This window comes from Vombatus ursinus, unplaced genomic scaffold (assembly GCF_900497805.2).
Source record: "Vombatus ursinus unplaced genomic scaffold, bare-nosed wombat genome assembly UNPS02010980.1, whole genome shotgun sequence".
Taxonomy (NCBI): Eukaryota; Metazoa; Chordata; class Mammalia; order Diprotodontia; family Vombatidae; genus Vombatus; species Vombatus ursinus.
The window spans coordinates 190942-216449 of NW_020950758.1; the positions used below are offsets into that span (position 1 = coordinate 190942).

The 25508-nt window shown below is 46.7% G+C and overlaps 1 protein-coding gene across 1 annotated transcript in view; it reads left to right on the plus strand.

The window, feature by feature from the left end:
• The first annotated feature begins 552 nt into the window (after positions 1-552).
• Positions 553-25508, plus strand: part of TET3 (tet methylcytosine dioxygenase 3) — a 133694-nt gene continuing 108738 nt past the window's right edge. The window contains exon 1 of the mRNA XM_027855621.1: positions 553-1758. Within this exon, the coding sequence (XP_027711422.1) occupies positions 1447-1758 (312 nt within the window). The 5' untranslated portion in view covers positions 553-1446. The remainder of the gene's footprint in view (positions 1759-25508) is intronic.

The window sequence follows — 25508 nt, forward strand, 5'->3', positions numbered from 1 at the left end:
GAGGGGGGCTGGGCCGAGCCGGGCCGGGGGCCGGGAGCCGGGGGAGCAGGCAGGCAGGCAAGCAGGCAGACCGGCTGCCGCGGGGGAGGGGGCCGGGGAATTGGCCCCAGTCGAGACTGGGCTCGGGGCACGACCCTGCCCCGGTGCCAGCGGGGTGAGCAGGCGGGCCGAACGAGCGGGGGCGGGGGAGGCGGCGGTGGCGGTGTCCTAGCTTAACCCAGTCCGGCTCGGCCAGTCCGGCCCGGCTCGGGGGCGGCGGCGGCGGCGGCGGCCGCTACATTGTTGCACGGGGGCGCTGCGGGAGAGATACAGTGTAGCGGAGCCGGGGCGGGGAGGGGAGGGGAGGGGAGGGGTGGGGAGCGCCGGGCGGGGGGCGGGGGAAGCCGCCGGGAGCCCGAGCCGCCGCCGAGTTCCCAGAACAAAGGAGCCCGAGCGGCGGCGGTGGCAGCTGCAGCGCGCGGCGGCTGGCCCCTCCAGCCCTCTGCGCCCGGTGCACCGGGCCGCCCTCCCCGCACCCCTGTCCCCTGTGCTGCTTCTCGGGGCCAGGCGGAAGGCTCCAGGACTGGGCGGTGGGGGGGGGGCCTTGGAAGGGGGATCCCTACCCCCACCTTCGCCCGGGGTCGAGGGACAGAAACCCCCTAGCCCTTCAGCGTCTTCCAGCTCGAGGAAAACTTTTAATTTTAACTACTGAGACCCCGTGGGGAAGGCCGGTAGACCTTGGCACCCCCACCCCAGGAGAATTCCGGGGGGGGGACTGTTGAAGCTCCTAGGGGCCCAACTTCCTTGGAAGTCTCCCACAAGGGGAGGAGCCTTCCCCACGTCTTCCCCCCCACCCACTTTTGAACAGAGCCTTTGGCAAATATTGGTGCCTCCTATTCCACCCACCCCCGAGCCGAGCCGAGGGTATGAGTCTAGTCTAGGTTTGGTCATGTGCCCCTCCCCAGAATTAGGAAAAGGATCTGGTGAAGTCGTCCCTGATCCCAAGGTGATGAGCCTCTCCCCCCACCACTTCTTTCTCTGTTCCTCTCCCAGGCTGTACCACCTTCGTTCTACTTCATCCTGGTTCCTGGAAGAGAAACCCCACCCCCATTGAGAAGCCCTCCCCTCCCTTTCCCACCCAGCCCCTCTCCCCTTCCAGCTTCCTCATCTGGTGCTCTGGTACCCCTTCAGGGAGGGTGAAGGACAGCACCTAGGGTCAGAATGATACCACCCCGGGAGGCTGCTGCTGGTATCCTTCCCCAGATCCCAGGCCCTGGCAAGTGGGAGAGTGGCCCCCAGCTGTGCCAGACCCTAGTGGGCCACAGAAGGTGAAGAATAGCGGAGCTTGTAAGGAAGCCTGGTGGACAGCAGGCAGCTCGGGCAGCTCAACTCTCCTGACTTCAGGTGTAGGGGGCCCTTACCTGAAGTGTTGGCAGCAGGTCCTATGCCCCCCACCCTGGTAGTGCTATGAGCCAATTTCAGATGCCAGTGCCCATCCAGCCGGAGCCAGCGGGACTTCCCAACTTCCCTCAGGGCAAGGTGATGCCAGGGAGCTTCAGAGGGGCTGGGCTCCCCACTGGGGTGGCAGGGAGCACAGAGCAGCAGCCTGGGGGGTGTGGAGATGGCCGCAAAAAGCGCAAGCGATGTGGGATGTGTGAGCCCTGTCGGAGACTGGAAAACTGCGGGGCATGTACCAGTTGCACCAATCGGAGGACCCACCAGATTTGCAAACTTCGAAAATGTGAGCTGCTGAAGAAGAAAGCCAGCCTGCTCAAGGAGGTAAGCCATCTGGTAGTCCTAGAGGGAGGGGCCCCACTGGCAATGGGCTTGGGGCATCACCCTACCCTGGTGCCACTGGGATGAGCAGGTGCACTGCAAAGTCCCATCTGGCATGAAGGGAGCATGGATCTGGAAAGGTCCTGCATGGCATGGGACTTGGGGGGTTAGGAGGAGGGAAGGAAGGTTCCAAAACGGATTCCTGGTCCAGACCTACTGGGCCAAATTTGGGTGGCTCTTTGGTGGGTGTTGGAAAAGTCATCTTGGGGGTTTCCAGCAGCCATGGCAGGGTTAACAATCTGGCAGAAAAGCCTGACACTCCCTGCCCAGCCACTTAATCTTGGACAGCTGTGAGCCATTAGCCTTTTCTTTGATGTTTGCCCTTAACTTAGTTGGGGGGAGAAGGCAATCAGCTTTCTTAGTTTCTCCCTTCTTGGTGAGAAAACCTAAGGTGGTCTTGACCAGTTGCAGAGAAGACAGATACATGTGAAGGGGGCTGCTGCTGACATTCAGGTGCTGGTGCCACTGGAAGGGGGTGGGAGGTCCAGTGTGAGTGACTTGTGATTTTCATTTTACTGGGGATTTGGGTGAGGGGGTCAAGACCTTCAATTGAACTTGAGTGGGCCAATTTGAGCGGAGGGAAAGCTATGACAGGCACATGGGCACCTTATTTTCCGCGGAAGTCTTCCGTAAGGGGTGGGGCTTTCCAATGGGAACATCAATCCACCTCCATCGAGGGTGTCAGTCTACTCTGGTTGTGTCAGTGACAGGCTTTTTGCCCTTATCCCGTCCCTCTCTCCATCTCAGAAGTCCTAGACGTGGAGCCTTAGCACATAGTAGATACAGTAGAGAAAAAAAAATGCTGGATTTGGAGGGCCTGGCTTAACATCTCAGCTCTGGCGCTTGTTAACTTCCCTGTAATTCATCTGCAAAATGAAGTCAGCCCCTCTGGCTCCATCTCCATGGTCCTCCAAGCAGAGGGGCTTTGAAGTCCTCATGAGCCCTAAAACCGCACTTGGGTTTGGGGAGTTTTGTAGGAGGGAGAAGGAGGATTAAGGAAAGGGAATAGAGGGAAGTTCAAAGGACCGAAAATGGCAGACCTTCGTGTTGCTTTTCCATCCTTTGCCCAGTGTCTTGCACCCAATTCCTGAATGCACTTGTTGCGGCCGGTAGGAATCCCGGCAGCGCAGGCTTGGCCAGCGCTGCAGACAGAGTTGGTAGACCTTGAGAGGGGAGAACCAGAGCTGACAGCAGTAGAATGGCCCAATCCCCTGGCCTGGGGATTCCGTGGCTGGACTTCAAGAGCAGTTTAGCTCTCTCAGGGCGGACTCCTGCAGCTTGGGAGCTACAATATACAGAGCTCTCGTAGGAGAAGAGCCCAGGAGGCTCCTTCCTGCCAGAGAAGCTGGACTGGGGGTGGCACTAGGGCAGCCCTGGCCCCCTTGCTAGTCACCCCCCTCCTTTGGCAAGAGAAATCTAGAAAGAGGTTGGTTTTTTTTTCCCCTGTCGGGACACAGTGCCCTTAGCATTTGAATTTTCTACTTGTCTGTTTAACTACAAGGTGAGATTTCACCCCAGGCTTCCAATCTAGGTTTAAAGCAGATACCCAGATCACATCTTAGTTCTCTCCAAACCTGGGGCTGCCATTCTGTGCTGCCATCTAGAGCAGTTTTGCTTCAACTCAGCTAGCCTTTGTGAAAGCACCTACTATGTGCCAGCCCTTGGATCTGGAACTTCTAGGATGGAGACATTCATCATAGATTAAGAGCCAGAGGAGACCCAAGGCCCAGTCTGAGTTTACAGATGAGGAAGTTGGGGAGGTCAAGTGTTCTGAGTCTCACAATAACCTGAGGCCCAGGGAGTTGATTGACTTGTCCATGGAAGAACTGGGAGTGGGACCTGTGTCTAGTTTCTTTAAAATTATTTTTATTTATTTCATTAAATATTTCCTAATAACGTGTTTAAAAAAAATCTCCTTGACAATCATTTTTTAAAACTGGAGTTCTGAATTCTCACCCTCCCTCTGGGCCTTCACTCCTTGAGAGGGAAAGCCGTTTGATATTGGTTATATATGTGAAGTCATGCAAAACATGTTTCCATATTAGCTGTGTTGCAAAAGAAAACACAATATAAAACAGTAAAAGTAAAGCGAGTTTAAAAAAAGGTACACTTCAATCTTCACTCAGAGTTAACCAGTTCTCTCTCTAGAGGAGGATAGCATTTCTCATCATGGACTCTTTAAATTGTCTTGGGTCATTGTCTTGATCAGAGTAGCTAAGTCTTTCACAGTTGATCATTATACAATGTTGTTATATTGTGTACGATGTTCTGCTGGTTCTGCTCACTTCACTTTGTATCTGTTCGTGTAAGTCTTTCCAGATGTTTCTGAAACACTCCTGCTGTTCATTTCTTATAGCACAATCATACAGTATACCACAATGTGTTCAGCCATTCTCCAGTTGGTGGACATCTCCTCTATTTCCAATTTCCTGCCACCACAAAAAGCTGCTGTAGATATTTTTGTACAAATAGTTCCTTTTCCCTTTTGTTTTTGATCTTTGGGATACAGACATATCGATGGTGTTGTTGGGACAAAGAGTAGGCAGAGATTTATAGCCTTTGGGCATAGTTCCCAATTGTTCTCCAGACAGGTTGGACTAGGGAAGCTGAGATTCTGATTAGAAGCAGTGTCCTTTCCCCCGGACCATGATCCCTCTATGTCACTTTCCTTTGTTTGCTTGATCAATCCCTGAGGAGAGGACCGTCCCTTCCTCACTCCTAGAAGCACAGCCCAGCCTTGGGTAAATGATAGCCCTGGAAGATCCCCTAAATTCATCCCTTGAATCTCAGGCATTTGCTTCAGCAGATTTAATTTCTCCTGCTATCCTCTGCCCAGCCTAGCCCTCCCCACCACCATTAATTCCACTGCCATTCATTTAGTAGGTGCCTACTTCTGGGCCTTGGGGGCAATACAAAGATAAGGAAGCCAAGGGCCCTGATCTTGGGGAGCCTCTGCTCTAACCTGAGGCATATGACCCATACAGAAACCTCAGATACTATATATATAGTGCAATAGTGGAGAATCAGATTGGAAGGGACCTTCCATAGAGGCTGCCAGTCCGACTGAATCTGAACAAAGGTTGCCTCTCCAGCCAATGCAACTGGGAAATGAGCATTCCTCCTTTGCTGGAAGGACTCCACTGAGGGCTATTCCCCCTCCTCCTGGAGGAGCCCCACCCGCTTGGGGATTAGGGTTAGTAGGCAGGGCCTGTTTTCACTTTTGTCTTTGTGTCCCCTATACCCACCACAGTTCCTGGCACACAGCAGGTGATGTCTAAATGCTTATTGATAAACTTCCCAAAAGGTTTTGTTCCAAAGTGAATACAATAATCCAGATGCCCTCTGATTTGGGAAGAGTGCATTGGGACAGCTACCCGCTTCTCTCCACCTACCTGTGATAACATGCATTCCTTTAAGAAAAACTGAAAGCCAGATTTAAGAAACAAACTGAGAGCAAAGGACCCAGCCCCTGCCTGCCCTCAAAGACCTTCTAGTTCCCAGTTTGTGGACCAGCGCTGCAGTTGTCTCAGGTTTTCTCTCCGAGGCTTAACTCCCCACCCCAAGTCCTTCAGAGATACTCCCATCCCTAGTCTACTAACTGGCCTAATTCCTAATCCTAATTTCTGCACCTTTTCTATGTCTCTCCTAAAATGTGACTCACAGAAATGACCACTCTCTTGAGGACTGACCTGAGCAGAGGACAGAGGGATGATGGCTTCCTCATTCCCAGCAAGTTGTGCCTTTCTTTAGTGGCCATCTAAAATCTTTGTGGCCTTTTTGGCTTTGACGTCCCAGGGTCCTGAGATACTTGGGTCTCAGATCCTAGTCAGACAAGCTGCTGTCTCCACACTTCCTCTGGTTGGTATTGGTTGAATTTTTGAACCCAAGCGCACAAATTTACATGTATGCCTCTTGCATTTTATCTTATTACATTCAACCAGTCGTGAGGTATGTGTATCAGCTGTCTCCCCACCCTACCTAAGGGATGTGCCCTGCAAATTGGACAAGAGTGCCATCTTCTTCCAGGCCCTGCTAGCAATGTTGAGCAGAAAGGAGTCAAAGGGCCCTGGAATCTGGACGTCGCTCCAAATTGATACAGACCCATCGATGTCTATACTTTTGGGGGCCTGGTCACAATACCAGGTTGACAGCATTTAATGGTATTTCTGCCAGGCCTATTAAGCACTGTCCGTCTGCCCTTGCAGTCTAGTCTAGGAGTTCGAGACTAAATCTGTGATTTCTTTCTGATGAGGAGCTTGGACGAAGAGGCTGTCTCCACTGAGGCAGGTAGACATAGACACCTTCTCTGTGACTTAGAGTCTCAGAGAGCTTCCTGAAGCAGAGAGGTCTCATACATTGCCTGCTCAGCACCCACAGCCCTGTGGAATGGGCCTGGAGCATGTTAAATGTAATTGGGAAATACTGAATGAAATAAGTAAAGCTGCAATAAAGCAGATGATAGTACATATTAAAGCTAAGTCATCCTGCAGCCCCCGGGGTCCTCCCGTATGGATTCATGGCTCTGTGTCTATTTGAGTCGGGCACCACTGGCCTAGAGCTCTGAGAGGTCTTGTCACAGTGTCAGCATGAGTCTGCAATGGTGTTTGAACCCAGGTCTTCCTGGCTTCCACAAGCCATGGTGACTCCACCAAGGACCTAAGCAATTGTTTTGTGATGATTGTGATATGACAATATATCATATTATGGAATTTTGCTAGGAATCAAAGTCCATCTCACTGGCCTGTGGTTTATAGACTATTTTCCTTTCATCCATGTTCTTCTCCCGTCCTGTGGCATCTCGTTCCTTCTTTTTTTTGGAGGCAATCAGGGTTAAGTGACTTGTCACACAGCTAGTAAGTGCCTGAGGCTAGATTTGAACTCATGACTCCATAGCCAGTGCTCTATCCACTGCACCACCTAGCTGCCCCCGTCTCGTTCCTTCTTGATCTTTCAGTTACAATGTGGCTTCATAATCCCGTCTGCAGATCTGGAAACTTGAATTCTTCTGAGGATGGCCACCTAGCCCATGCTCCTTTACCTCCATCCTTGGCCTTCAACTCCCAAGTCACAGCATATTTGCACTATTTATTTTCTCACTCAAAAAATCATGCTCATGGGCTGGGAAAAGAAGCAAACTAAGTGTTGCCCATTTCTACCTTCTCCCTATCACTAGTTATCACCATCACTTCCAGCCTAAGCAGTGGGCTTCTCTCTTAGTTCATTCTCTTTCCCGTACATAGCCACACAGGAGCCCTTCTTGTTGTCTGTCCTTAGCTTCCCTTGCCAGCCTTAACTCGCTGATATTTGAGCAGCCTGGTGACCAGTGTTCCTACCAGATCATCTTTACCATTTCTGTTCACCCTCTCTTGCCACATTGGTCTCTAAGGCAATTCTCTCTCTTCCCCCTCCACGTTGGAATTGTTCTGGGTTTCTTCAAAATTCCATTTTGGAGTGCTTCCCATTCCTTTTGGAGATTTCCTATGGAATCGGAGGCCAGGCGACCTTGCCTATCCATAAGCTGAAATCTTTGAAAACAGTGTACTCCAGAAGTCTTTGTTGTATGTCAGATTGCAGCCTGGGTCCTTCTCCTTATTTCCATGTTCTAAGATGGAGTGGTCACTTTGAAATGATTGTCACAATTTGTTCTTCAGCAGCCAGTAACTCCTCGAAGGTCGGAATCAGATCCAGAAGTGTAGTTGCACATTGTCTCCCCATTAGAATGTATGCTCCCTGAGGTCTCCTTGACACTGTTTTCTGCCTTTCTTTGTATCCGTAGCATTCAACACAGCACCTGATACATAGTAAGCCCCTAATAGATGCTATTTGACTAATTAATTGCCATCTGTGCTTTCATCTTTTATGGACTGAAAATAGATCCTAGGTTAAGAATTTCAGGACTAGAGAAAGGATACAGGATGTATGAGAATCAGCAAGAGAGAAGGTGGAAGAAAGAACAGGTTGTGGCAAACATCCCAATGAAATGCTGTAGGAAGAAAACTTGAGGTATGATCCTCAGATCCTTTTGCCTGGGAGTGGAGAAAAAAAAATCATGGAGGGCTGCGTGGAGGAAAGGGGGCACCCAAGTTGGACATTGGCAGAAGAGGATTTTTTTCACCTGTATTCATGGACCTGTAGATGTAGGCTTGAGGGGGGGTGGGGAGAGTTTAGATGAAGAAAAAAGAGAAAAGTCAAATGTTACTGTAACGATAATCATGCAAACTCCATGACCAAGTTCGAGGCATTAATGGTTTCTTCCTGCTACAGAACCACTACAGTGGCAAGATAAGATGATGATGGGGCACTTGGCCAGTTTAGATGTTTGCTGAAGGCAGGGGCATCTGATAAACATTGTGAATGCTTTTCATCTCCCAGAAATGTAAAGAAAGTAATGAGAACTTCTACCTGGGATTTAATTTCTGACTAACAGAAAAACTAGGAGAGAAGTGGAGGAAGAAATTAGAAAAAATTGTCAGCATCTGAATTTCTAATATTTGGGGGGTGGGTACGATATGCTTAGTGGAGTCAGACACAAACTCTAGACTTCTGGAGGGGGGCAGTGCACACAGGAAAAAGGAATCATGCCAACAAGCCAGTGGCCAGATACTTTAGAAGGGAAAATGGCGCAAGAGGAAAGGGGGAAGGGGAAACTTCCAAAAATGAACTTGGAGCCCATGGACTGTGGGGAATGTCAGTAAGGAAGATACAATTCCCGCCATCTACATATGTATATACAAAATAACTACACAGCTCAGTTTTGGTCGAGCTCAGCGCTTACAAGGACAATTCTAGAGTTGTCTGTCCTTCTGTCCTCACTTTTGTGTTTTCAAATTTCCAGCTTCCTTCAAAGCACAAAGCTGAGGCTACCGAGTACGTGAAGCCCTTCCTCCCTCCTCCCCAGTTATCGCTCAGTGCCCTCTTCCTCTAGAAATCACTTCATGTTTTCTCTTTATTTTCTTGTTTGTGTGATGCATTTCCCCGAGACAATGTAAACTCCACTCTCTGGGAGAGCTCCTCTTTATCCCTGGCCTTTGTACAGCGCTCACTCATAGCATAGACTCAATCAATGTTTTTGTTGAGTTTAAATGAATGAAGGAAAGAGGCAAGGAGGAATTACCCAAGATAACACACAAAGGTTGTAAGAATGGTGTGACAGGTCGCAGAGTAGTAGAGATGGAAGAGAGTGTCAACTCAACTCCCCTCCCCTCCCCACCCCTCCCCCATCTCATCCTACCGAGGAATCGGCTTGGGGCTTAGGGAAGGGAAGCAATTTACCAATTTTTTTTCCCCCGTCTCCTGGTTTGTCCTCTTTCCCCTAGGTAGAGTTGGAATAGGGTCGGGAAAGCAGCAGGACTGGGTTCCAGCATCAGAGTGGCAGGGAGGCCAGAAACCAGGAAAGACGGAGGCTTGGGAGGAAAATGTTAACAATAAAAAGCCCCGTTGAAACCTGTAGAGCAAGAACACTAGAAAGGCCAGGCTTATAACTTGGAATGGAGCGTGCCTAGGTTTTATGGCAGGAAGCAGAAAGCCATGGTCTCTCTCATTTTCTTCTTTTGCTCCTGACTTTTCTTTGGGAATTCTCAAAGTGGAAAGTGCAGCAAGAAAGTAAGTGTTGGTAGGAGATTGAAGGCCAGCTAGCTGTTATCCACTGGCCTAGATCAAGCTAGTCTCCTTCCCTTCCTTGGTCCTGTGTGCTTCCATTGAGCTGCTTTGGGGACATTCTCCCCTCCCCTCCCCTCCCCTTCCCCCACCAAAGGTGAATCTTAGAGAGGCTAAGGGTGCACTGGGAACTTCAACTCTGTTTTCTTCATTTTCCAATCTTTTTTTTTTTTTTTGAGGCAGTTGGGGTTAAGTGACTTGCCCAGGGTCACACAGCTAGTAAGTGTCAAGTGTTTGGTCTGAGGTCGGATTTGAACTCAGGTCCTCCTAACTTCAGGGCCAGTGCTCTATCCACTGCACCACCTAGCTGCCCCTGACAGCTCATTCTTTAGATGTTGCCTATGTCTAAAATGTCTTCCCCTAATTTCACAGGGAGAGATCATCATACATGTAATTCAAGACCAAGCAGAAATACTAAGTGCTTTATATAGCCTCTTTAAACGCATGCATGCACCCCATACACACTTAGACTATATACATTTTGTGAATACCTTTATCTTAACCTTAGTCATTTCAAGGTAGCTAGTGGCACAGTGGATAGAGCAGGGGGCCTGGAGTCAAGAATACCTGAGTTTCAATCTGCCTTCAGACACTGACTGGATATGTGACCTAGGCAAGCTGCTTAATTGCTGTCTGCCTCAGTTTCCTCAACTGTAAAATGGGAATAATAGCATCTACCTCCCAGGGTTGTTGTGAGATCAAGCGAGATAATATTAGTAAAGTCTTTAGCATGGTGCCTTGCACTGTTTAAATGCTTACTCCCTTCCCCATTTCAATACCCCTCCAAACTGATCTGGTTAAAGAAAACATCTAATACAGTGTTGAATTCCAACACTGTATACAATATTCTGTGAGAGGAGTCCTTTGCCTCTCTGTCTTGACTGGAGGAGGTGGAATATGTTTCTAGCTCTTTCCTGGGTTTTCCAATTATTCAGTGTTCCATTTCCTTTTAACGATCTTTTCACTAATATTGTTGTAAATGTAGTGGTAAGAATTAATCTTATTGGATTAATTGACTCCACATTAGTTAATACAAATCTTCCCAGATTTCCCTGAAGTCCTCACTCATTTCTTATTCCATTACATTCTTGTACCACAGTTTTTCCATCCATTTCTGAATCCATAGGCACTGGCACCAGGAGAGTGTTAGTGTACCTTACTTTTCATAGTCCTTCTAACACTGAATTCTTCCCACCTTCCATCATTTTTGCCAATTTGTTAAATATGATAGGAGTTGAAATCTCAAGTTAAGTTTTTAGTTTTTCATGTTATTAGTAAATTGAAGCATGTATTTACTCTTTGCAAAACTTCTTTTGAAAATAATTATATCTTTTTAACACTTATCTGGTGGAGAACAGCTCTTTATTTGTCAGTTGCTGAGGTATTTTTGGATATCAAACCTTTCTCAATGCTATTTTTATTTTTTAATTCAATTTTGTTTTGTCTTCTGTTCCAAATTCTCTCCCTCTCCTATCCTCTCCCTGACTCATTGAGAAGGCAAGAAATACAAAACCCCTTACAAATGTAGTTATGCAAAACACATGTCCACATTACACATGTTCCAGGGGGGAAAAAGCCAGAAAAAGAAACAGAAAAAAAAAAATACTTCAATCTGTACCCTGAGTCCATCAGTTCTCTGTAGGGAGGTGGGTAGCATTTTTCATCAAGAGTCCTTTGGAATTGTGGTGGGTAATTGTGCTGATCAGAGTTACCAAGTCTTATACTGCTTATCTTTACAGTATTGCTGTTACTATAGAAATTGTTATCCTAGTTCTACTCACTTCATTTTGTATCAGTTCATATAAATCTTCCCAAGTTTTTCTGACACTATCCCTGTCATCATTTCTTACAGCATAGATATGCCATTTCCCAACTCATTGGCATCCCCTTGGTACCTGATTCTTTGCCACCACAAAAAGAACTGCCATAAATATTTTTGTACATATTTCCCTCTTTCTTTGATCTCTTTGGGGGCATAGACCTAGTAGAGAATTGCTGGGTCACAGGGTATGCACAGTTTGATAGCTTTTGGGACATGGTTCCAAAATGTTCTCCAGAACAGTTAGACCAGTTCACAGCTCTCCCAGCAGTGCATTAATGTCTCAATTTTTCCACATCCTCTCCAGCATTTGTCATTTTCCATTTCTCTCATCTTAGCTAATCTGATGGGTGTGAGAGAGTACCTCAGAATTGTTTGAATTTGCATTTCTCTGATTTATCAATGCTATTTTTGCAACATCTTTTCTCTTTTGATGCTATGAAGCCTTCCTGGTTCACCTAGCTGAAGATGCTTTCCCCTTTCTCTGAACACTCAGGACACTTGGCTCTCACACTGATTTCTTGTGGTCTCTTTGGCATTGTTGGCAAGTGGATCTTTGTATTAAAAAAAAGGTAGATTTAGCAAGGTTTTGAACTCTTTGAGCACAACGACTCTACCTTATTTCTCTTTGTATGTCCCTCAGCACCTAGGACAGGGCCTTGTGTAGAGGGTACGCGGGCTTAGTCAGTTTGTTGAATTCGACTGAAAGTGTCTGGTCATGTTAAATTCTTTCAATGATCAAGGTCAAGGTAGACACAATGTTTGAGCCCTGAAGGAACATGCAGGAGTGATAGCAGATTTGCTGCATGCGTACACCCACCCACAGCCACATACATACACACACACATGCATGTGTACACATGTACAGGCATGTTATAGGTACATATCCACACAATGTATATACACATACAGTATTATATGCATGTATGTATACATATGTATGTGTTTATTATGAGTATATACAAGACACGTACACATATGCACACATATAAATATGTATATGGACAAGACAGGGAAATCCAGTCAATAGATGTAGATACACATATGGTGACAGATGGACTAGTTTTTTCCTATCCCACCCAGCTGGAGGTATAGTGACCACTAATTGAGCCACATGGGAACTTTGCCCTACTCCATTTCCCAGACGGGTCAGGTCACCCCTCCTTAGGCAGCCTGATGACTTGCTGTTCCAGGGAGCCCCCCATATTGCTTCCACTCTTAGTGCTGTCTGCCGCTTGCCTTGACTCTTTGCAGCAGCTTAGCACTGAGGTTACAGGTGGGCACCACTGTGCTTGGCTCCTACTCATCATTTTGAAGCAGTGGTAGTGAATGCCAACTTTTCCAGAAGGCTGAAGATGGGCAAATGTAGAGCAGAAGGGAAGAGGTGGATTCTGGACCCCTGCAGATGGGTGAGCTTCAGAACAAATCCTTTTATTCAGGGCATGGGGATTTATTCTATGAAGTTTGGGTTCAGCCAGAGGGCCACACTTGAGGACCTGGAGGGCCACATGTGGCTTTGAGGCCGGAAGTTCCCCACCTCTGGTCTGGACTTTTTGTAAAGGGAAAGGGTAGGAAGGTAAAGATTGTTAAGGGACTGCGTTGTTGAGGGTTTTAAAGTCCTGGTGAAGTTGGCTTCATTGTTATTGTTCAATCGTGTGCACAGAACCATTGGAAAAAAGGTTCTTGAATAAGGGACTAACACTGCCAGGATCAGATTTGTGCACTAGGAAGATATTTAGCCACTGTATAATAGAGCTGTTTGGAGAAGAGAGACGTAGGATGTTAGATAGAGGGTATGACGGGTACAAGTGAAAGCTTTTTAGGAATAGGGGAGGCCTTGACATTTTGGTAGCCACCAAGGAAGGAGCCAGTAGGAGAAGTTGAAGATGGGCATCAGAACAGAGTTGATCAAAGAGATTAGTGCCAGGATGAGATGTGCTCAAGGCCATAAGGCAAAGAGTTGGCTTTGGTGATGAGTACTATCTCTTCATTGGATACTGAGGGAAAGAAGAAGATATGGGGGTGGGGCATGGTGCTGTTGACGGCCTTTTAGGTCTGGGAGAGGGGAAGGATATATTGAATTGATTGCAGGAGTTAAGAAGATGATTTGTGAGTCTATAGAAAAGGAAGTGGCATTTACTAGGAGCTGGCATGGGCTTATTAAAGAAAAATTCACGTCAAACTAACCTCAATTGTTTGTTTGGCATGGTTACTAGATTTATAGATTGGGGATATGTACTACAGTCAGAGCCGCACAATTGGATCTCAGTAGAGCATTGGAGAAAAGACTTTCATGATACTCTCTATTTTTTTTTCAATTATAAACATTTTTTTTCCCTCCTCACTATCCCTCATAGTGGAAAAAAGAAAAAAGAAAATCCTTCTGATAAATAAGCACAGTCAAGTCAAACCAGTTCCCATATTGGCCATGTCCAAAAAGGTAGGCCTCATTCTGCAGGTTAGTTCATAAAGTCTCAATCACAATGCGGGCAGAATTCTTGAACCTCAAGTCTCCTGGAATCATGATTGATCAGAGAGCTTAAGTCTTTCAAAGTTCTTTGTTTTGACAATGTTGATTTTGCAGCATAAAGTGTCCCCCGGCTCTGTTCACTTCACTTTGTATCAGTCCATTCAAGTCTTCCCAGATTTCTCTGAAACTGGCATGATATTCTTGAAAACAAAGGATCACTGAATCTCAGAATTAGGACATCGAGCATCCAACCCAACCTTACCTAAAAAACCAAACCAAACCCTCCATGACCCACCTGACAAGTGGTCAGCCATTGAGCCTTTGCTTCAAGGCCTCCAGTGAGGGAGAACTCACTACCTCCTGAGGCATTCCATTGAACTTTTGGATATCTTTGAGTATTAGGAAGGTTGTTTAAATTTTATTTTTATTTTGAATTTAAACACCAAATAAAATGGACATTTCTGTATACATTATAGAACAGACAAAAGAATGTTGGCTCTGAAACTGCAGACTACTATTACATGCAGCTTGCTTTTCTTTTAAAGTGTATAGGAAGGTGAGCTTTGAGCTTTCAAAGCTGTCCCACTTGGCTGTGCTTTCCTTCCCTGAACACATTTGTTTAAAAAATGATAATGAAACAATTTGTTCTCTCCTTTGCTTCTTTCTTTCTTCTCTACCCCCCCCCCCCCAGGAAAAAGAACAACAAAGCCCTTAGAACAAACATGTATAATCAAGTGAAACGACTACCCATGATACTCATGTGTACTCCAGGGTGGTAGTAACCCATTAACCCATGTTCTTATGCAAAGAATATGCCTCATTCTGCATCTCATGTTCACCATTTCTGGCAGGAGGAGGTGGGCAGTCTGTTTTCTCCTCATTCCTCTAGAATCAGAGTTGATCCTTACATTGATCAGAGTTTTAAAGTTATTTTTCTTTGTAATGTTTTGGTCTAAATTGTTCTGGTTCTGTTCACACTTCATTCTGCAGCAGTTCATAAAAGTCTTCCAAGTCATCTCTGAAACTGTCCATTTTGTCATTTCTCACAGCCCAATAGTATCTTATTACAGACAGCTCGTACCATAGCTCTGGGCCTATAGTCAGGAAGCCTAAGTTCAATTCTGGCTTCAGACTTTCTAGCTGGGTGACTCTGGGTGACACTTAACTTCTCTCAGTCTCAGTTTTTTTCTGTTTTTTTGTTTTTTACTGTAAAATTTGTAATAATGACACCTTTCACAAGGTCATTGTGAAGATCATTTGTGATAATACTTGTAAAGTGCTTAGCACTGGGCCTGACACATAGTAGGCACAATATAAATGTGGATTCCTGCCTCCTTCCCTCCCCTCATTTCTCCCTCCCCTATTTTCCCCCTCCTCCCTTCCTGCCATCCATCTATCCAACTTCCTCGCACATCCTGTATACTTTGTTTAGGTCTTCACCACTAGCTGTCCATGCCCTTACTATCTGGTTCTTTGCCACTTCAGACAGAGCTACCATGACCATTTCTGTATATACAGGACCTTCTCTTCTCTCTTTAAGGGGTGTAAATCTAATAGTGGCATCACTGGTTGAAAGGACACATACACAAACAGAGTTTAGTGGGCAGTTTTTTTTCTTTTCAACAAACCTAAAATCTACCTTCTTGCAGTTTGCCCTCACTGATCCTGGTTTTTATCTCTGTGGATAAACAGAACATGTGTAATCTCTCTCTCACATAATAGTCCTTAAGTGGCTGACAGAACCGAGGGAAACCTCAATCTCACATCCTATTTCTCAGCTTTGTCCTTTCGTTAAGAAAAATCTGAAATCAGATCAACAAGTCCTTGTGAAGGCAAGCTTTAGATCATCTCCTGAAAATAGATTTGTAATTTAAAAAAAAAATTAAGACAATTTGAGTTGGAGACCCTTGGGCTAGCTGGTGATGTAATGCAGTTTAGGGAATTCTTGGCTCAGTAAGTACCTAAAGAACATGGGTTAATGGGTTACTACCACCCTGGAGGGAAGGCTCGGGGCATGCTGCCAGGGCCCTGTCTTTGACCCTGCCCTGACCCACATTTGACTTGGATACAGACCTAGGTGCCGTGAGAAGCATATTTGCAGATCACACCAAGTGAGGAGCTGGGTGACAGAAGCAGGATGCTGAGAGCACAACAGGATGGAGGGAGGTCCCCAAAGTCAATGGAAAATTTGACAGCGAGGTTGTGCAATTAGAAGGGGTTTTCATGTTTGTTTGTTTTACATCGGAAGGGACCTTAAAGCTCGTTCTCATTTTAGAGATGAGGAAACTGAAATCCTAGAGAGGGAAAGTGACCTTGCTTAAGGTCACACTGTTAGGTAAATCACAGAGCTGGGAGTCAAATGAGGGCCCATCGATTCATCTGCTTAGACAGGATAGAGTGATGTAACCAGCTTAGGTGAAGATGGGCTAGGAGCTCAATGGACTGCGCCCAAAGGGCCTCTGTTAATTTCATATGGTATCCAGGACGAGAGAAGCCATGCCTGATGACATTCAGACATCCACAATAATGTTATACTCAGCTCTGGATTTCACATTGTAAGGGAGGTATGGGAGTGGGGGAGGAGTCATCCCCCCAACTTCCCTCTCCCCACATTCATGACTGGATGGAGTATGTCCAAATCAAGTGAAGGATGACTGAGGTGGTTCCAGAAATGATGTCCAATGAGGAATAGTTGAAGAGAGTGGGGATATCCTCTTGTCAGGGATATCTTCACCATCTCCTACTATTTGGAGAATGAGGTGTCTGCCGAGCTCCCAGGAGGTGGCAGTTACACAGTGCAGACTTCTGCTTCAGCACGGCAAAGATGATCGCCCTAACAATTGGAGCTGTCCAGCATTAAATCAGTTGGACTTCGGAGGCCTTGAGTCTCTCTGTCCTTGACATGGTTCAACAAGTTGGTGATCCTGGAGTCTGAGTTGGAAGCTGCATCATTCAGCCTGCGTCATGGTGTGGGGGAAGGAGTTCTGACTTTGGAGTCAAGATCAGGGTTTGAATCCTGATTTTGCTGCTTAAATAATCGTTTGGCCTTGGGCAGTTGCTTAACACTTTTGCGTCTCGGTTTACAGTAGTAAAAATCAAGAGCTGGATTAGGTGATCTTTGGGGGTACTTTACAGTTCTAAATATAGGGTACCATGAAGCTGATACCCTTAAAAGAACATTGCTCACCAATTCCCTGAGAAGGGATCATGCAGGCTTTGCTTGAGACCTCCCATGAGAGGGAAGTCCACCCCCTCCAGAGGAAGACCATTGCACTTCGGGATGGCTTTCATTGCTAACGTTTTTCTGATCTGTTTTTATATCAGATAAGCCTCTACAGCTTCCCTGCCAGCACTCCTGGATCTGCCCTCCTGGCCTGCCTTCCAGGGCCAAAGAAAACAAATCTAATCTCTCTTCACATGACAGTCCTTCAAATACTGGAAGGCGTGTGCCACTGCTAGTCTTCTTTTCTCCAGCCTGAACATTCTCATTTAACTTCAAATGATCTTTCTGTGTGACCATTGACAAATTACTTAGCCTCTCTGAGCCTAAGTTTCAAATCAACTCCTCAGATACTCCCGGCTATCCAGAAAAGACCCCTGGGACGGTTACACACTTGGCTCTTGAGTGCTTGCTGGCTTTCCTTCCTTTTCTCTTTCTCTGCATTTTTCTAGCCTCCAACCTGTAGACATGGTTCAGGATTCCCCTTCTCTTCCTTCCAATCTTTTTTTTCTTTGTTTTCACCTTAAGTCTTTCCATTCCCTCTCTCCTCCTTCTCCAGAATGCTTCAGTATCCCAAATAGCCTACAAAAGTAGAAAGTCATTCTAGGTTTGGGAATCCCCTCCAGGAAGGATGAAGAGGGCATTCCTGCCTTTGGTGAGAGGGTGACTTTGACTTTGAAAGTCCTTCCCCTTGCTTCAGATTGGGATTCAAGGTAGGACAGTCTTAATGATGGGTAGGACAGTCCACATTACCAAATTGTAAACATAATCCTATTTTTGAATTCAACAAGTATTTATTAAGTTCCTACTCTATGACTCACTAGAACAAAAAAAAAATACCACGCAAAACAATTTGGTGAAATGTTCCCTGTCCTCTGGGGACTGGAGAGAGTGAGAACCAGTCAAGTCAATAAGCATTTAGTAAGCACCTACTGTGGGCCAGACACTAAGCACTGGGGATATAAATAGGCAAAAGAAAAAGTCCCTATTCCCCAAGAGCTCACAGTCAGAGCCAACATGAATAACCACACATAAACAAGAGATGAACCATATAGATGGGAGACAGCCAACAGAGGGAAGGCTAGCTTAAGGTGAATTGGGCAAGGCTTTTTGTAGAATGTGGGATTTTTAATGGGGAAGTCAGGGAAGCCAGGAGGTGGAGACTAAAAGAGGGAGCATTCCAGGCACGGGGGGGCAGCCAGTGAAAATGCCTGGAGCCCGAAGATGAAGTGTTGTCTTAGGCGCACAGTGAGGAGATTACCTCTGAGAGCAGGGAGTAAGGTGGAAGACTAGAAGAGTAGGAAGGGGCCAGGTTGTAAGCAGGATTCTTCATTTGCTCCTCCAGGTAATAGGGAGCTTCTGGAGTTTCCTGATTTGGATATGGGGTGGGGAATTGGAGGTGATGGCTGAGGGGAGATTGGACTGCAGAGAGAGCTGAGGCAGGGAGACTAGCCAGAAGGCACTGTTTGGGTTCAAGGGGCTGAGGGCCTGCACCAGAGTTGTGGCACTATCAGAGAAGTTAGGGGGGGGTATGTGAAAGACGCTGAGAAGGTAGAATCACCAAGACTTGGCCACACATTGGCTATGGGGTGGGAGAGAGTGAGGAGTGAAGAACACCTGGGTGTCAAGTCTGGGTGACTTGGAGGATGATCGTGCCCTTGCCGGCAATGGCAAAGTTAGGGAAAGGGAGGGCTTAGGAGAGGGAAGGGTCGTGAGTTCAGTTTTAGACATGCTGAATTCCAGATGTCCACTAGGCCATTGGAGATGTAAGACTGGGGGGTCAAGAGAGAGGTTAAGTGCAGCCATAGATGGGTTATGGATTTCTGTCTTGGGCATCTTTGTCACCATAATCACTCTTTGTAGTGAGATTTTTTTTTTTTGCTCATTTTTCTAGCCTTTCTTCCCGACTTTAGACTTTTAGAGCTGGCCTTGCACACTTCTGGAAGAGAATGTTTGGGCTAAGCTTGGACTCATTTTGTGTCCTTTTAGGTCCTACTGTTGCTTTCTCCAGTTCTTAGGGCCTCAGTTTGCCTGTCTTTAGGGTGGGGAGGGGAGGACCAGGTGATTATTAAGGTTCTGCTCTAACAATCTCTGTTCTAAGATTCCTCTTAGATCTGCTATTCTATTCTAAGGTTCTTCCTTGCGCTTATGTTTTCTGTTCTAAGATAGATCTCTTTCCACTCTGACTTTACATGTTCTGTGTTCTAAGAACCCTTCTTACATTTTATGTTCTGAGTTCCCTTCCAGTCAATGTGCTGGTAAATGTTTAACAACTAGCTCTCAAAAAAAAAAAAGCATGACACACTTTTAGGTTTAATCTGCATTATTGATATTTTCTCCATTACTTTCTTCAGTGTAGAAATCAGCAAAATAGTAAATCAAGCCCTGATTTGTAGCATTTGCCCATTTCTCAGGTATACATGCTTACACTGAAATTTTAACAATCGACTCTCATGCTAGCTGACTTATATCAGCACAGCCCTGTGTCCCAGTCATTCAGTATTCTCATTTACATCCCAGGATTCTTTGTTCTTAGGCCCCTCTTAGCTATTTCATGTTTAATGTTTTAAGGTGTGCTCCAACATAGAAATGTCCGAAGGGCCTTCCTAGCACTGACATTCTCTGCTTTAAGGATCCTTCCAACTCTGTTCATCTGTGGTGGCCTAAGTGAAAGGATGAGGCTTTGAAAGGTGGCTGAAGGTGACATTTGAGAACAGGGAACACTCATAATTTGTCTTTTGTGAAATTAAAAAAGATTGATTCAATCTGAGGTCCCCTCTACTGTTTTAGTATGTTTAAGGTACTTACTAAATGAAATCCTTTGTTTTTCTTTTCCTTTTTTTTTTCTTTGCTTTGGCAATAGGGGTTAAGTGACTTGCCCAGGGTAACACAGCTAGTATCTGAGGCCAGATTTGAAGTGAGGTCCTCCTGACTCTAGGGCCAGTGATCCATCCACTGTGCCACCCAGCTGCCCCTAAATCCCTTGTTTTTCATTACAACTCTAGTTTTGATTCAGGTGTTACAAGTGCAAAGAATTGGGCAGAAAGGTTGGTTAATGGAATTTGAACTCAGGCCCTCTGATTCTGGATTTGAATCCTTGTTCTGTCACTGGCTAGGTGACCTTGGGCAAGTCATTTCATTTTTGTGGATCAGAGTGTTATCTCATTTGTGAAATGAGGGAATTGGGCTAACTGGCCTCGGAGGTTCCTTCTGCTTCATGTTTTTCATTCTGTGATGGTAGTTAGGTTTTCTATAGTGTGTGTTCACTGAAACTTCACATTCCTCTCTGGTCAGATGTATGCTGGCTGACCTCCTGTCCTCCATGATGTTGGAGGCAAACTCTTGAGAGTAAGGCATGAGGACAGTGTGGGAGGGGTGCTTATTTAGAGCCTTGGTCCTTAGAGTGGGAGCCAAATCGTGCCACTGGCTTTCTGTCTTAATGAATCACCATGCGTGTCTTGCCTTGTCCTCAGGGTGTGACCAGGATTCCTTTTGGAATCTTCAGATGGTACAAAAGAGATGGCCGGGCTTTCAAACCGAATCATTCCAGGGGCCGGACGATAGCTCTTGGTGGTTCTGCCTTGATGCTCCTTTAGACCATCTGGGGATGTTTGAGGGGAAGAAAAGAGAAGAATACAAAACCAGAACTGAGGATCTTCTGGGTGTTTGCAACATGGTGAGGACTGAGTGCTCCTGGAAAGCAGGGCACTTGTCTCCTTCTTCATTGTCCTTTGGCCCTTGACCCTCAGCTCAGCTGGACTATTCCTTGGTGCTAGAGTCTCCCTCACTCAGCTTCTGGACTGCCCTGCCCGGGCTTCTTTTAGGTTTGAACCCCAAGGCTTCAGATATTTAGGGGCACTGCATAATTTCTGTATTGAGGAGTGGTACTGAGCCAAAGGTATGGGAAGAGTTGTATTCTGGAAACCAGAGATCACTGAGTTTCAGTATCTCTCCAATAAGACTGCAGAAAGAATTCAACAGATATCTACTGTGTGGTAGGCTCTGAGACTATGACGGAGAAATCAGATAGAATTTGCCCCAAGGTGGAATGGAATCTATGAGAATTTAGGGGGACATGCTCCCTGCCCTGGTTTGGGGGTTGGCAACAACTGGTCCCTTTGGTCCCAGAGAGAACTCAAGCAATAAGGCAGAAGTCAGGGGGAGGCAAATGACGGCTTGGTGTTGGGAGAGGCTTGGGAACATTTGGCGCTCTCCCTGCCACGGGCTTGCGTCCTGACCCAGAAGCAGGCAGCTTTTCCTCTTTCTGTTCACTTCCTCTCCTGTTCTGATGCATCCAAGCCATTCTCTTCTGGATAATGCTGCTTGCTTGGGATCCCTGAATAAATTGTGGATCTTCGTGTTCCCGTGAGCAGGACCCCTCTGGGTCTGTGTAGAGGGTCAGGAGTGGAGAATGGCCAGGGCTGGAGGGGAGAATTAAACTGGAAGTCATCACGGCCCCTTGGGAGAGCAAACCGAGGTAAAAGGGTGGGTTAGTGTGGGGGAGCTGGGCAGGCCACAGGGTTCAGTCCTCCTTGCCTGTGGGTCCTGGCCATTGTAATAATAGTAACAACAGTAATAGCTCATGGCATTTTATGATTCACAAGGTGCCTGCCTTGCAGAAATCCTGTTAAAGTTAACTGTCAATGTATCCATTTTACATTTACAAGTGGGGAGACTGAGGCTCAACCTACTAGGTGCTAGAGCTATGACTGGAACCCCCATATTCCAGTGCCAAGTCTAGCGGTCTTTCTACCAGCCCAGACCATTGTGCCTTTCCCTCTGGGGCATGAGAAGGCTGCCCAGGTGACTGTTCCCAGCCTTATCTTCCCATCACAGGGTTTAGCTCTGCTCCCAGCCCCTCTGACTTGCCTGGCTCTCATGCCCAGACACGTTCTTCCTAGCTGCTCTCTGCCTCCTCCCTCCTCTGGCAGACTGGCATCCGAGGAAACAACTCCTTTTCTAGTAGTGAGCAGCCATCCCCACTGTGTGCCCCATTCCATCCCTGCCCCTAGGGAGAGGCCAAGGGCATAGTAGATAGAGGGCTGGGATCAGAACACCTTTATTCATGGACCAGCTCTACTCTTTCCTAGCTATGTGACCAAAAGGAAACACTAAACCTCAGAGCCTCTATTTTCCTGTCTATAAAATGGAAAAATGATGTATTCACTAGCACCAGAATAACAGAAGGAGAGCTGGGGGGAGGTCGAAAAGATCACCCAGTGTTACCACATCATTTAACTGATGAGGAAACTGAGGGAGGCTTGGCCTGGTGCCAGAGCTATTCTGTGGAAAGTGCTTTCTCTACCTTAAAATGCTGCACAGGGACAGCTAGACGGCCCAGTGGATAGAGCAACTGGCCCAGGAGTCAGGAGGACCTGAGTTCAAATCCAGTCTCAGACTGGATTTAACTGTGTGACCTTGGGCAAGTCACCTCACCCTGATTGCCTCCAATTTAAAAAAACAAACAAACTCCCCCCCCCCCCAAAAGTGCTATGGAAATGTGACTTGTTATTTATGATTATTATGTCTCACCAACCTCTCCACCTCCTTTGGTGCATGAATAGAGGTAGACAGTCTGGGAGTGTAGGCCCCTTTCTTCTGGAGCCTGTGGTCTCTGAACTAGATGCAGGTGACAGACACCTGCCAGTTCAGGTGTTAGGTTGTGAGGGAAAAGGAAGGAGGCCTCAGATGGTGGAGCATTGTTTTAATGTCCCAGGACTTCTTTCCCTCATTCTGGGTCCTTCCACCCATGGCTGAGGTGAGCCAGAGGAGCTCCTACCTCTGAAATCAGGCCAGACACCCTAAGCAGGGTGTAATCTGTTTTAACACATTGACCCATGGGTTACCATTGCATGCTCCAAGAGGGAAGCGGGAGGAGGAGGAGGATGAGGATGTGCTGGCAGACACAAACAGCTGGGTGAGATCTGTGCTGAAATATTTTTGGATGTCTTGAGCTGGAAATAAAACTGTCTTGGTGATTGCTGGGGCAGAGATGGATCTCACAGATACAATCTAATCCCTTGTTGGGGTGGTCTTTGGGTTTCTCATTGCCTGCCCCAGGGCACTCTGGTCTTGTGCAGAGGCAGAGTATGCAGTTATAGAGAGAGGGTAGATAGCTCCTGTCTTTTGTCCTGGTCGGGCCACATCTGGAGTAATGTGCTCAGATCAATCCAGAGGCAGCTAAGTGCCTTACTGGATAGAATGCTGCACTAGGAGTGAGGAACCTGCATTCAAATCCTTTCTCTGATACCGGCTTGTGGCCCTGGGCAAGTCACTTAACCCTTGGCCCAGTTTCTTCCTTTATAAGATGGAGGTGATAATAGCATCTACCTCCCAGATCTGTTTTGAGGATTAAATGAGTGAATTTATGCAAAGTGCTTTGGAAACCTTAGTTTGTGAAGATGAGTTATCGTCATCATTATGGACTGGGTCCCATTTCAGGAAGGACATTGATAAGCTGAAGGGTGTCTGGAGGAGGGAACCAGGCTGGGAAAGCTCCCAGTCCAAGCCAACAATGGCAGCTGATGGAGCTGGGTGAGAGGAGTTGGGGAGGGGCAGCTAGGTGGTGCAGTGGATAGAACACCAGCCCTGAAGTCAGGAGGACCTGAGTTCAAATTTGGCCTCAGACCAAACACTTGACACTTACTAATTGTGTGTCCCTGGGCAAGTCACTTAACCCCAACTGACTAAAAAAAAAAGAAAATTGAGGCAGCTAGGTGGTACAGTGAATAGAGCTCTGACCTTGGAGTCAGGAGGACCTGAGTTCAAATCCAGCCTCAGGCACTTGACATTTACCAGCTGTGTGACCTGGGGCAAGTCACTTAATCCTGATCACCTCACCAAAAAAGCAAAAAAAAAAAAAAAAAAAGAGAGAGAGAGAGAGGAGTTGGAGGCTCATGATATAGCTTCTCTATGTATTTGAAAGACTTCTGTGGAAGAGAGATTACACTTGTTCTGCTTGGTCCCAGGAGGCAGAACCAGGGGCACCAGCACTGGCCCAGGCATGGGCCGTTGGGGTGGGGTGGGGTGCTGGGTTATAGAGGCAGAGCTGACTTCATTAAAAGAGCTTCCTAGCAAGTGAAACTGTCCCAAAGACGCCTGGGCTCCCCCCTGCTTGACATCCTCCAGCACCAGCTATATCACCACTCCCCGTGGTTTTTGTAGAGGGGATTTCTGTTGAATAAGTGTAAAAAGAGCCAGCCGTCATCTGACACTTAAAGGTTCATGTAGTGCTCTGCCCATGTTTTTGCTTTTGATCTTTGCAATAGCCATGTGGAGTATATGGTAGTGGTGATAGCAGTAGTAATATCAGTACTAGTAGTAGTGTTGTTCAGTCATTTTTAAGTTGCGTCCAATTCTCTGTGACCCCATTTGGGGTTTTCTTGGCAGAGATACTGGAGTGGTTTGCCATTTCTTTCTCTAGCTCATTTTACAGATGAGGAAACTGAGGTAATCGAGGTTAAGTGACTTACCTAGGGTCACACAGCTAGTAGGTGTCTAAGGTCAGATTTAAATTCAGGTCTTCCTGACTCTAGGCCCAGGGCTTTATCCACTATGCCATCTAACTGTCTGTGCCTGTTATTATCTTCATTTTCCAGGTAAGGAAACTGAGTCTGAGAGAGGTTAAGATGTGGATTGCACTAGATGGTTGCTGGGGGTCCCTTCTAAGTCTGAGTTTAGTTCTGTGATTCTCAGCTTCACAACCATGGCCAGTTTAGACTTAGCGATGACTGGGGTCCCAGAGCGCCAGGTTAGTGGGCCTACTGCCAAGAGAAGAGGGGTCATGAGCTTCGGACCTGGAAGCCTGCTGGGCAATACTAACCCAGCTAAGGTCAGTCTCTTATAGGCAGCTTGGAAAGGGAGGTTTGAGACCCAGGTGCTGCTCTGGAGCCTGGGGAGGGCCTGTGTCCTGAAGGTGAGATGGGTGGGTTGCCTGCTTGCTGACTGATGGAAGAGGCCATATTTCCCTCACCGACAATCCTTTGATCTTCTGTTTACCTCGCCCTCTGCTGCTAGCGCCTTCTGCTAAAAATGACCCTGAATCTATTTTGTATGTACCTATAGAAAGGACACGGGTCTCTCCAGCTAGACTGTAAGGAGCTTGAGGACAAAATTTGGTTTTGCTTTTCTCTCCAGTGAATGATACCTAGGAGGTGGTTAAATGCTTGTGGATTGTGGGATCATAAATTTAGAGACAGGGAGGTAGGGGACCTTAGCTGTATGGTATATAGGAAGGAATGCTGGATTTGGAGTTAGGCATAAGCTAGCTCAGCACCTGCATGACCCAGGGCAAATCACTCCCTCTCTCGACCTCCTTTTCCTCACCCGTAAAATGAGGGAGTTTGTCAGGATGGTCTCTATGGTCCCAAGACTTCTAGCTCTATCTAAATATCATTGTCTACCTTGGCTTTCCTGGCTCTCAGTTTCTTCGTCTATAAAATGAAGGGATTGGACTCATGACTGCAGTAGGCTCCCTGTCTGCTCTAAATCTAATAATGCTAAGGTCTGGTCCACTTCCTTTGTGACCT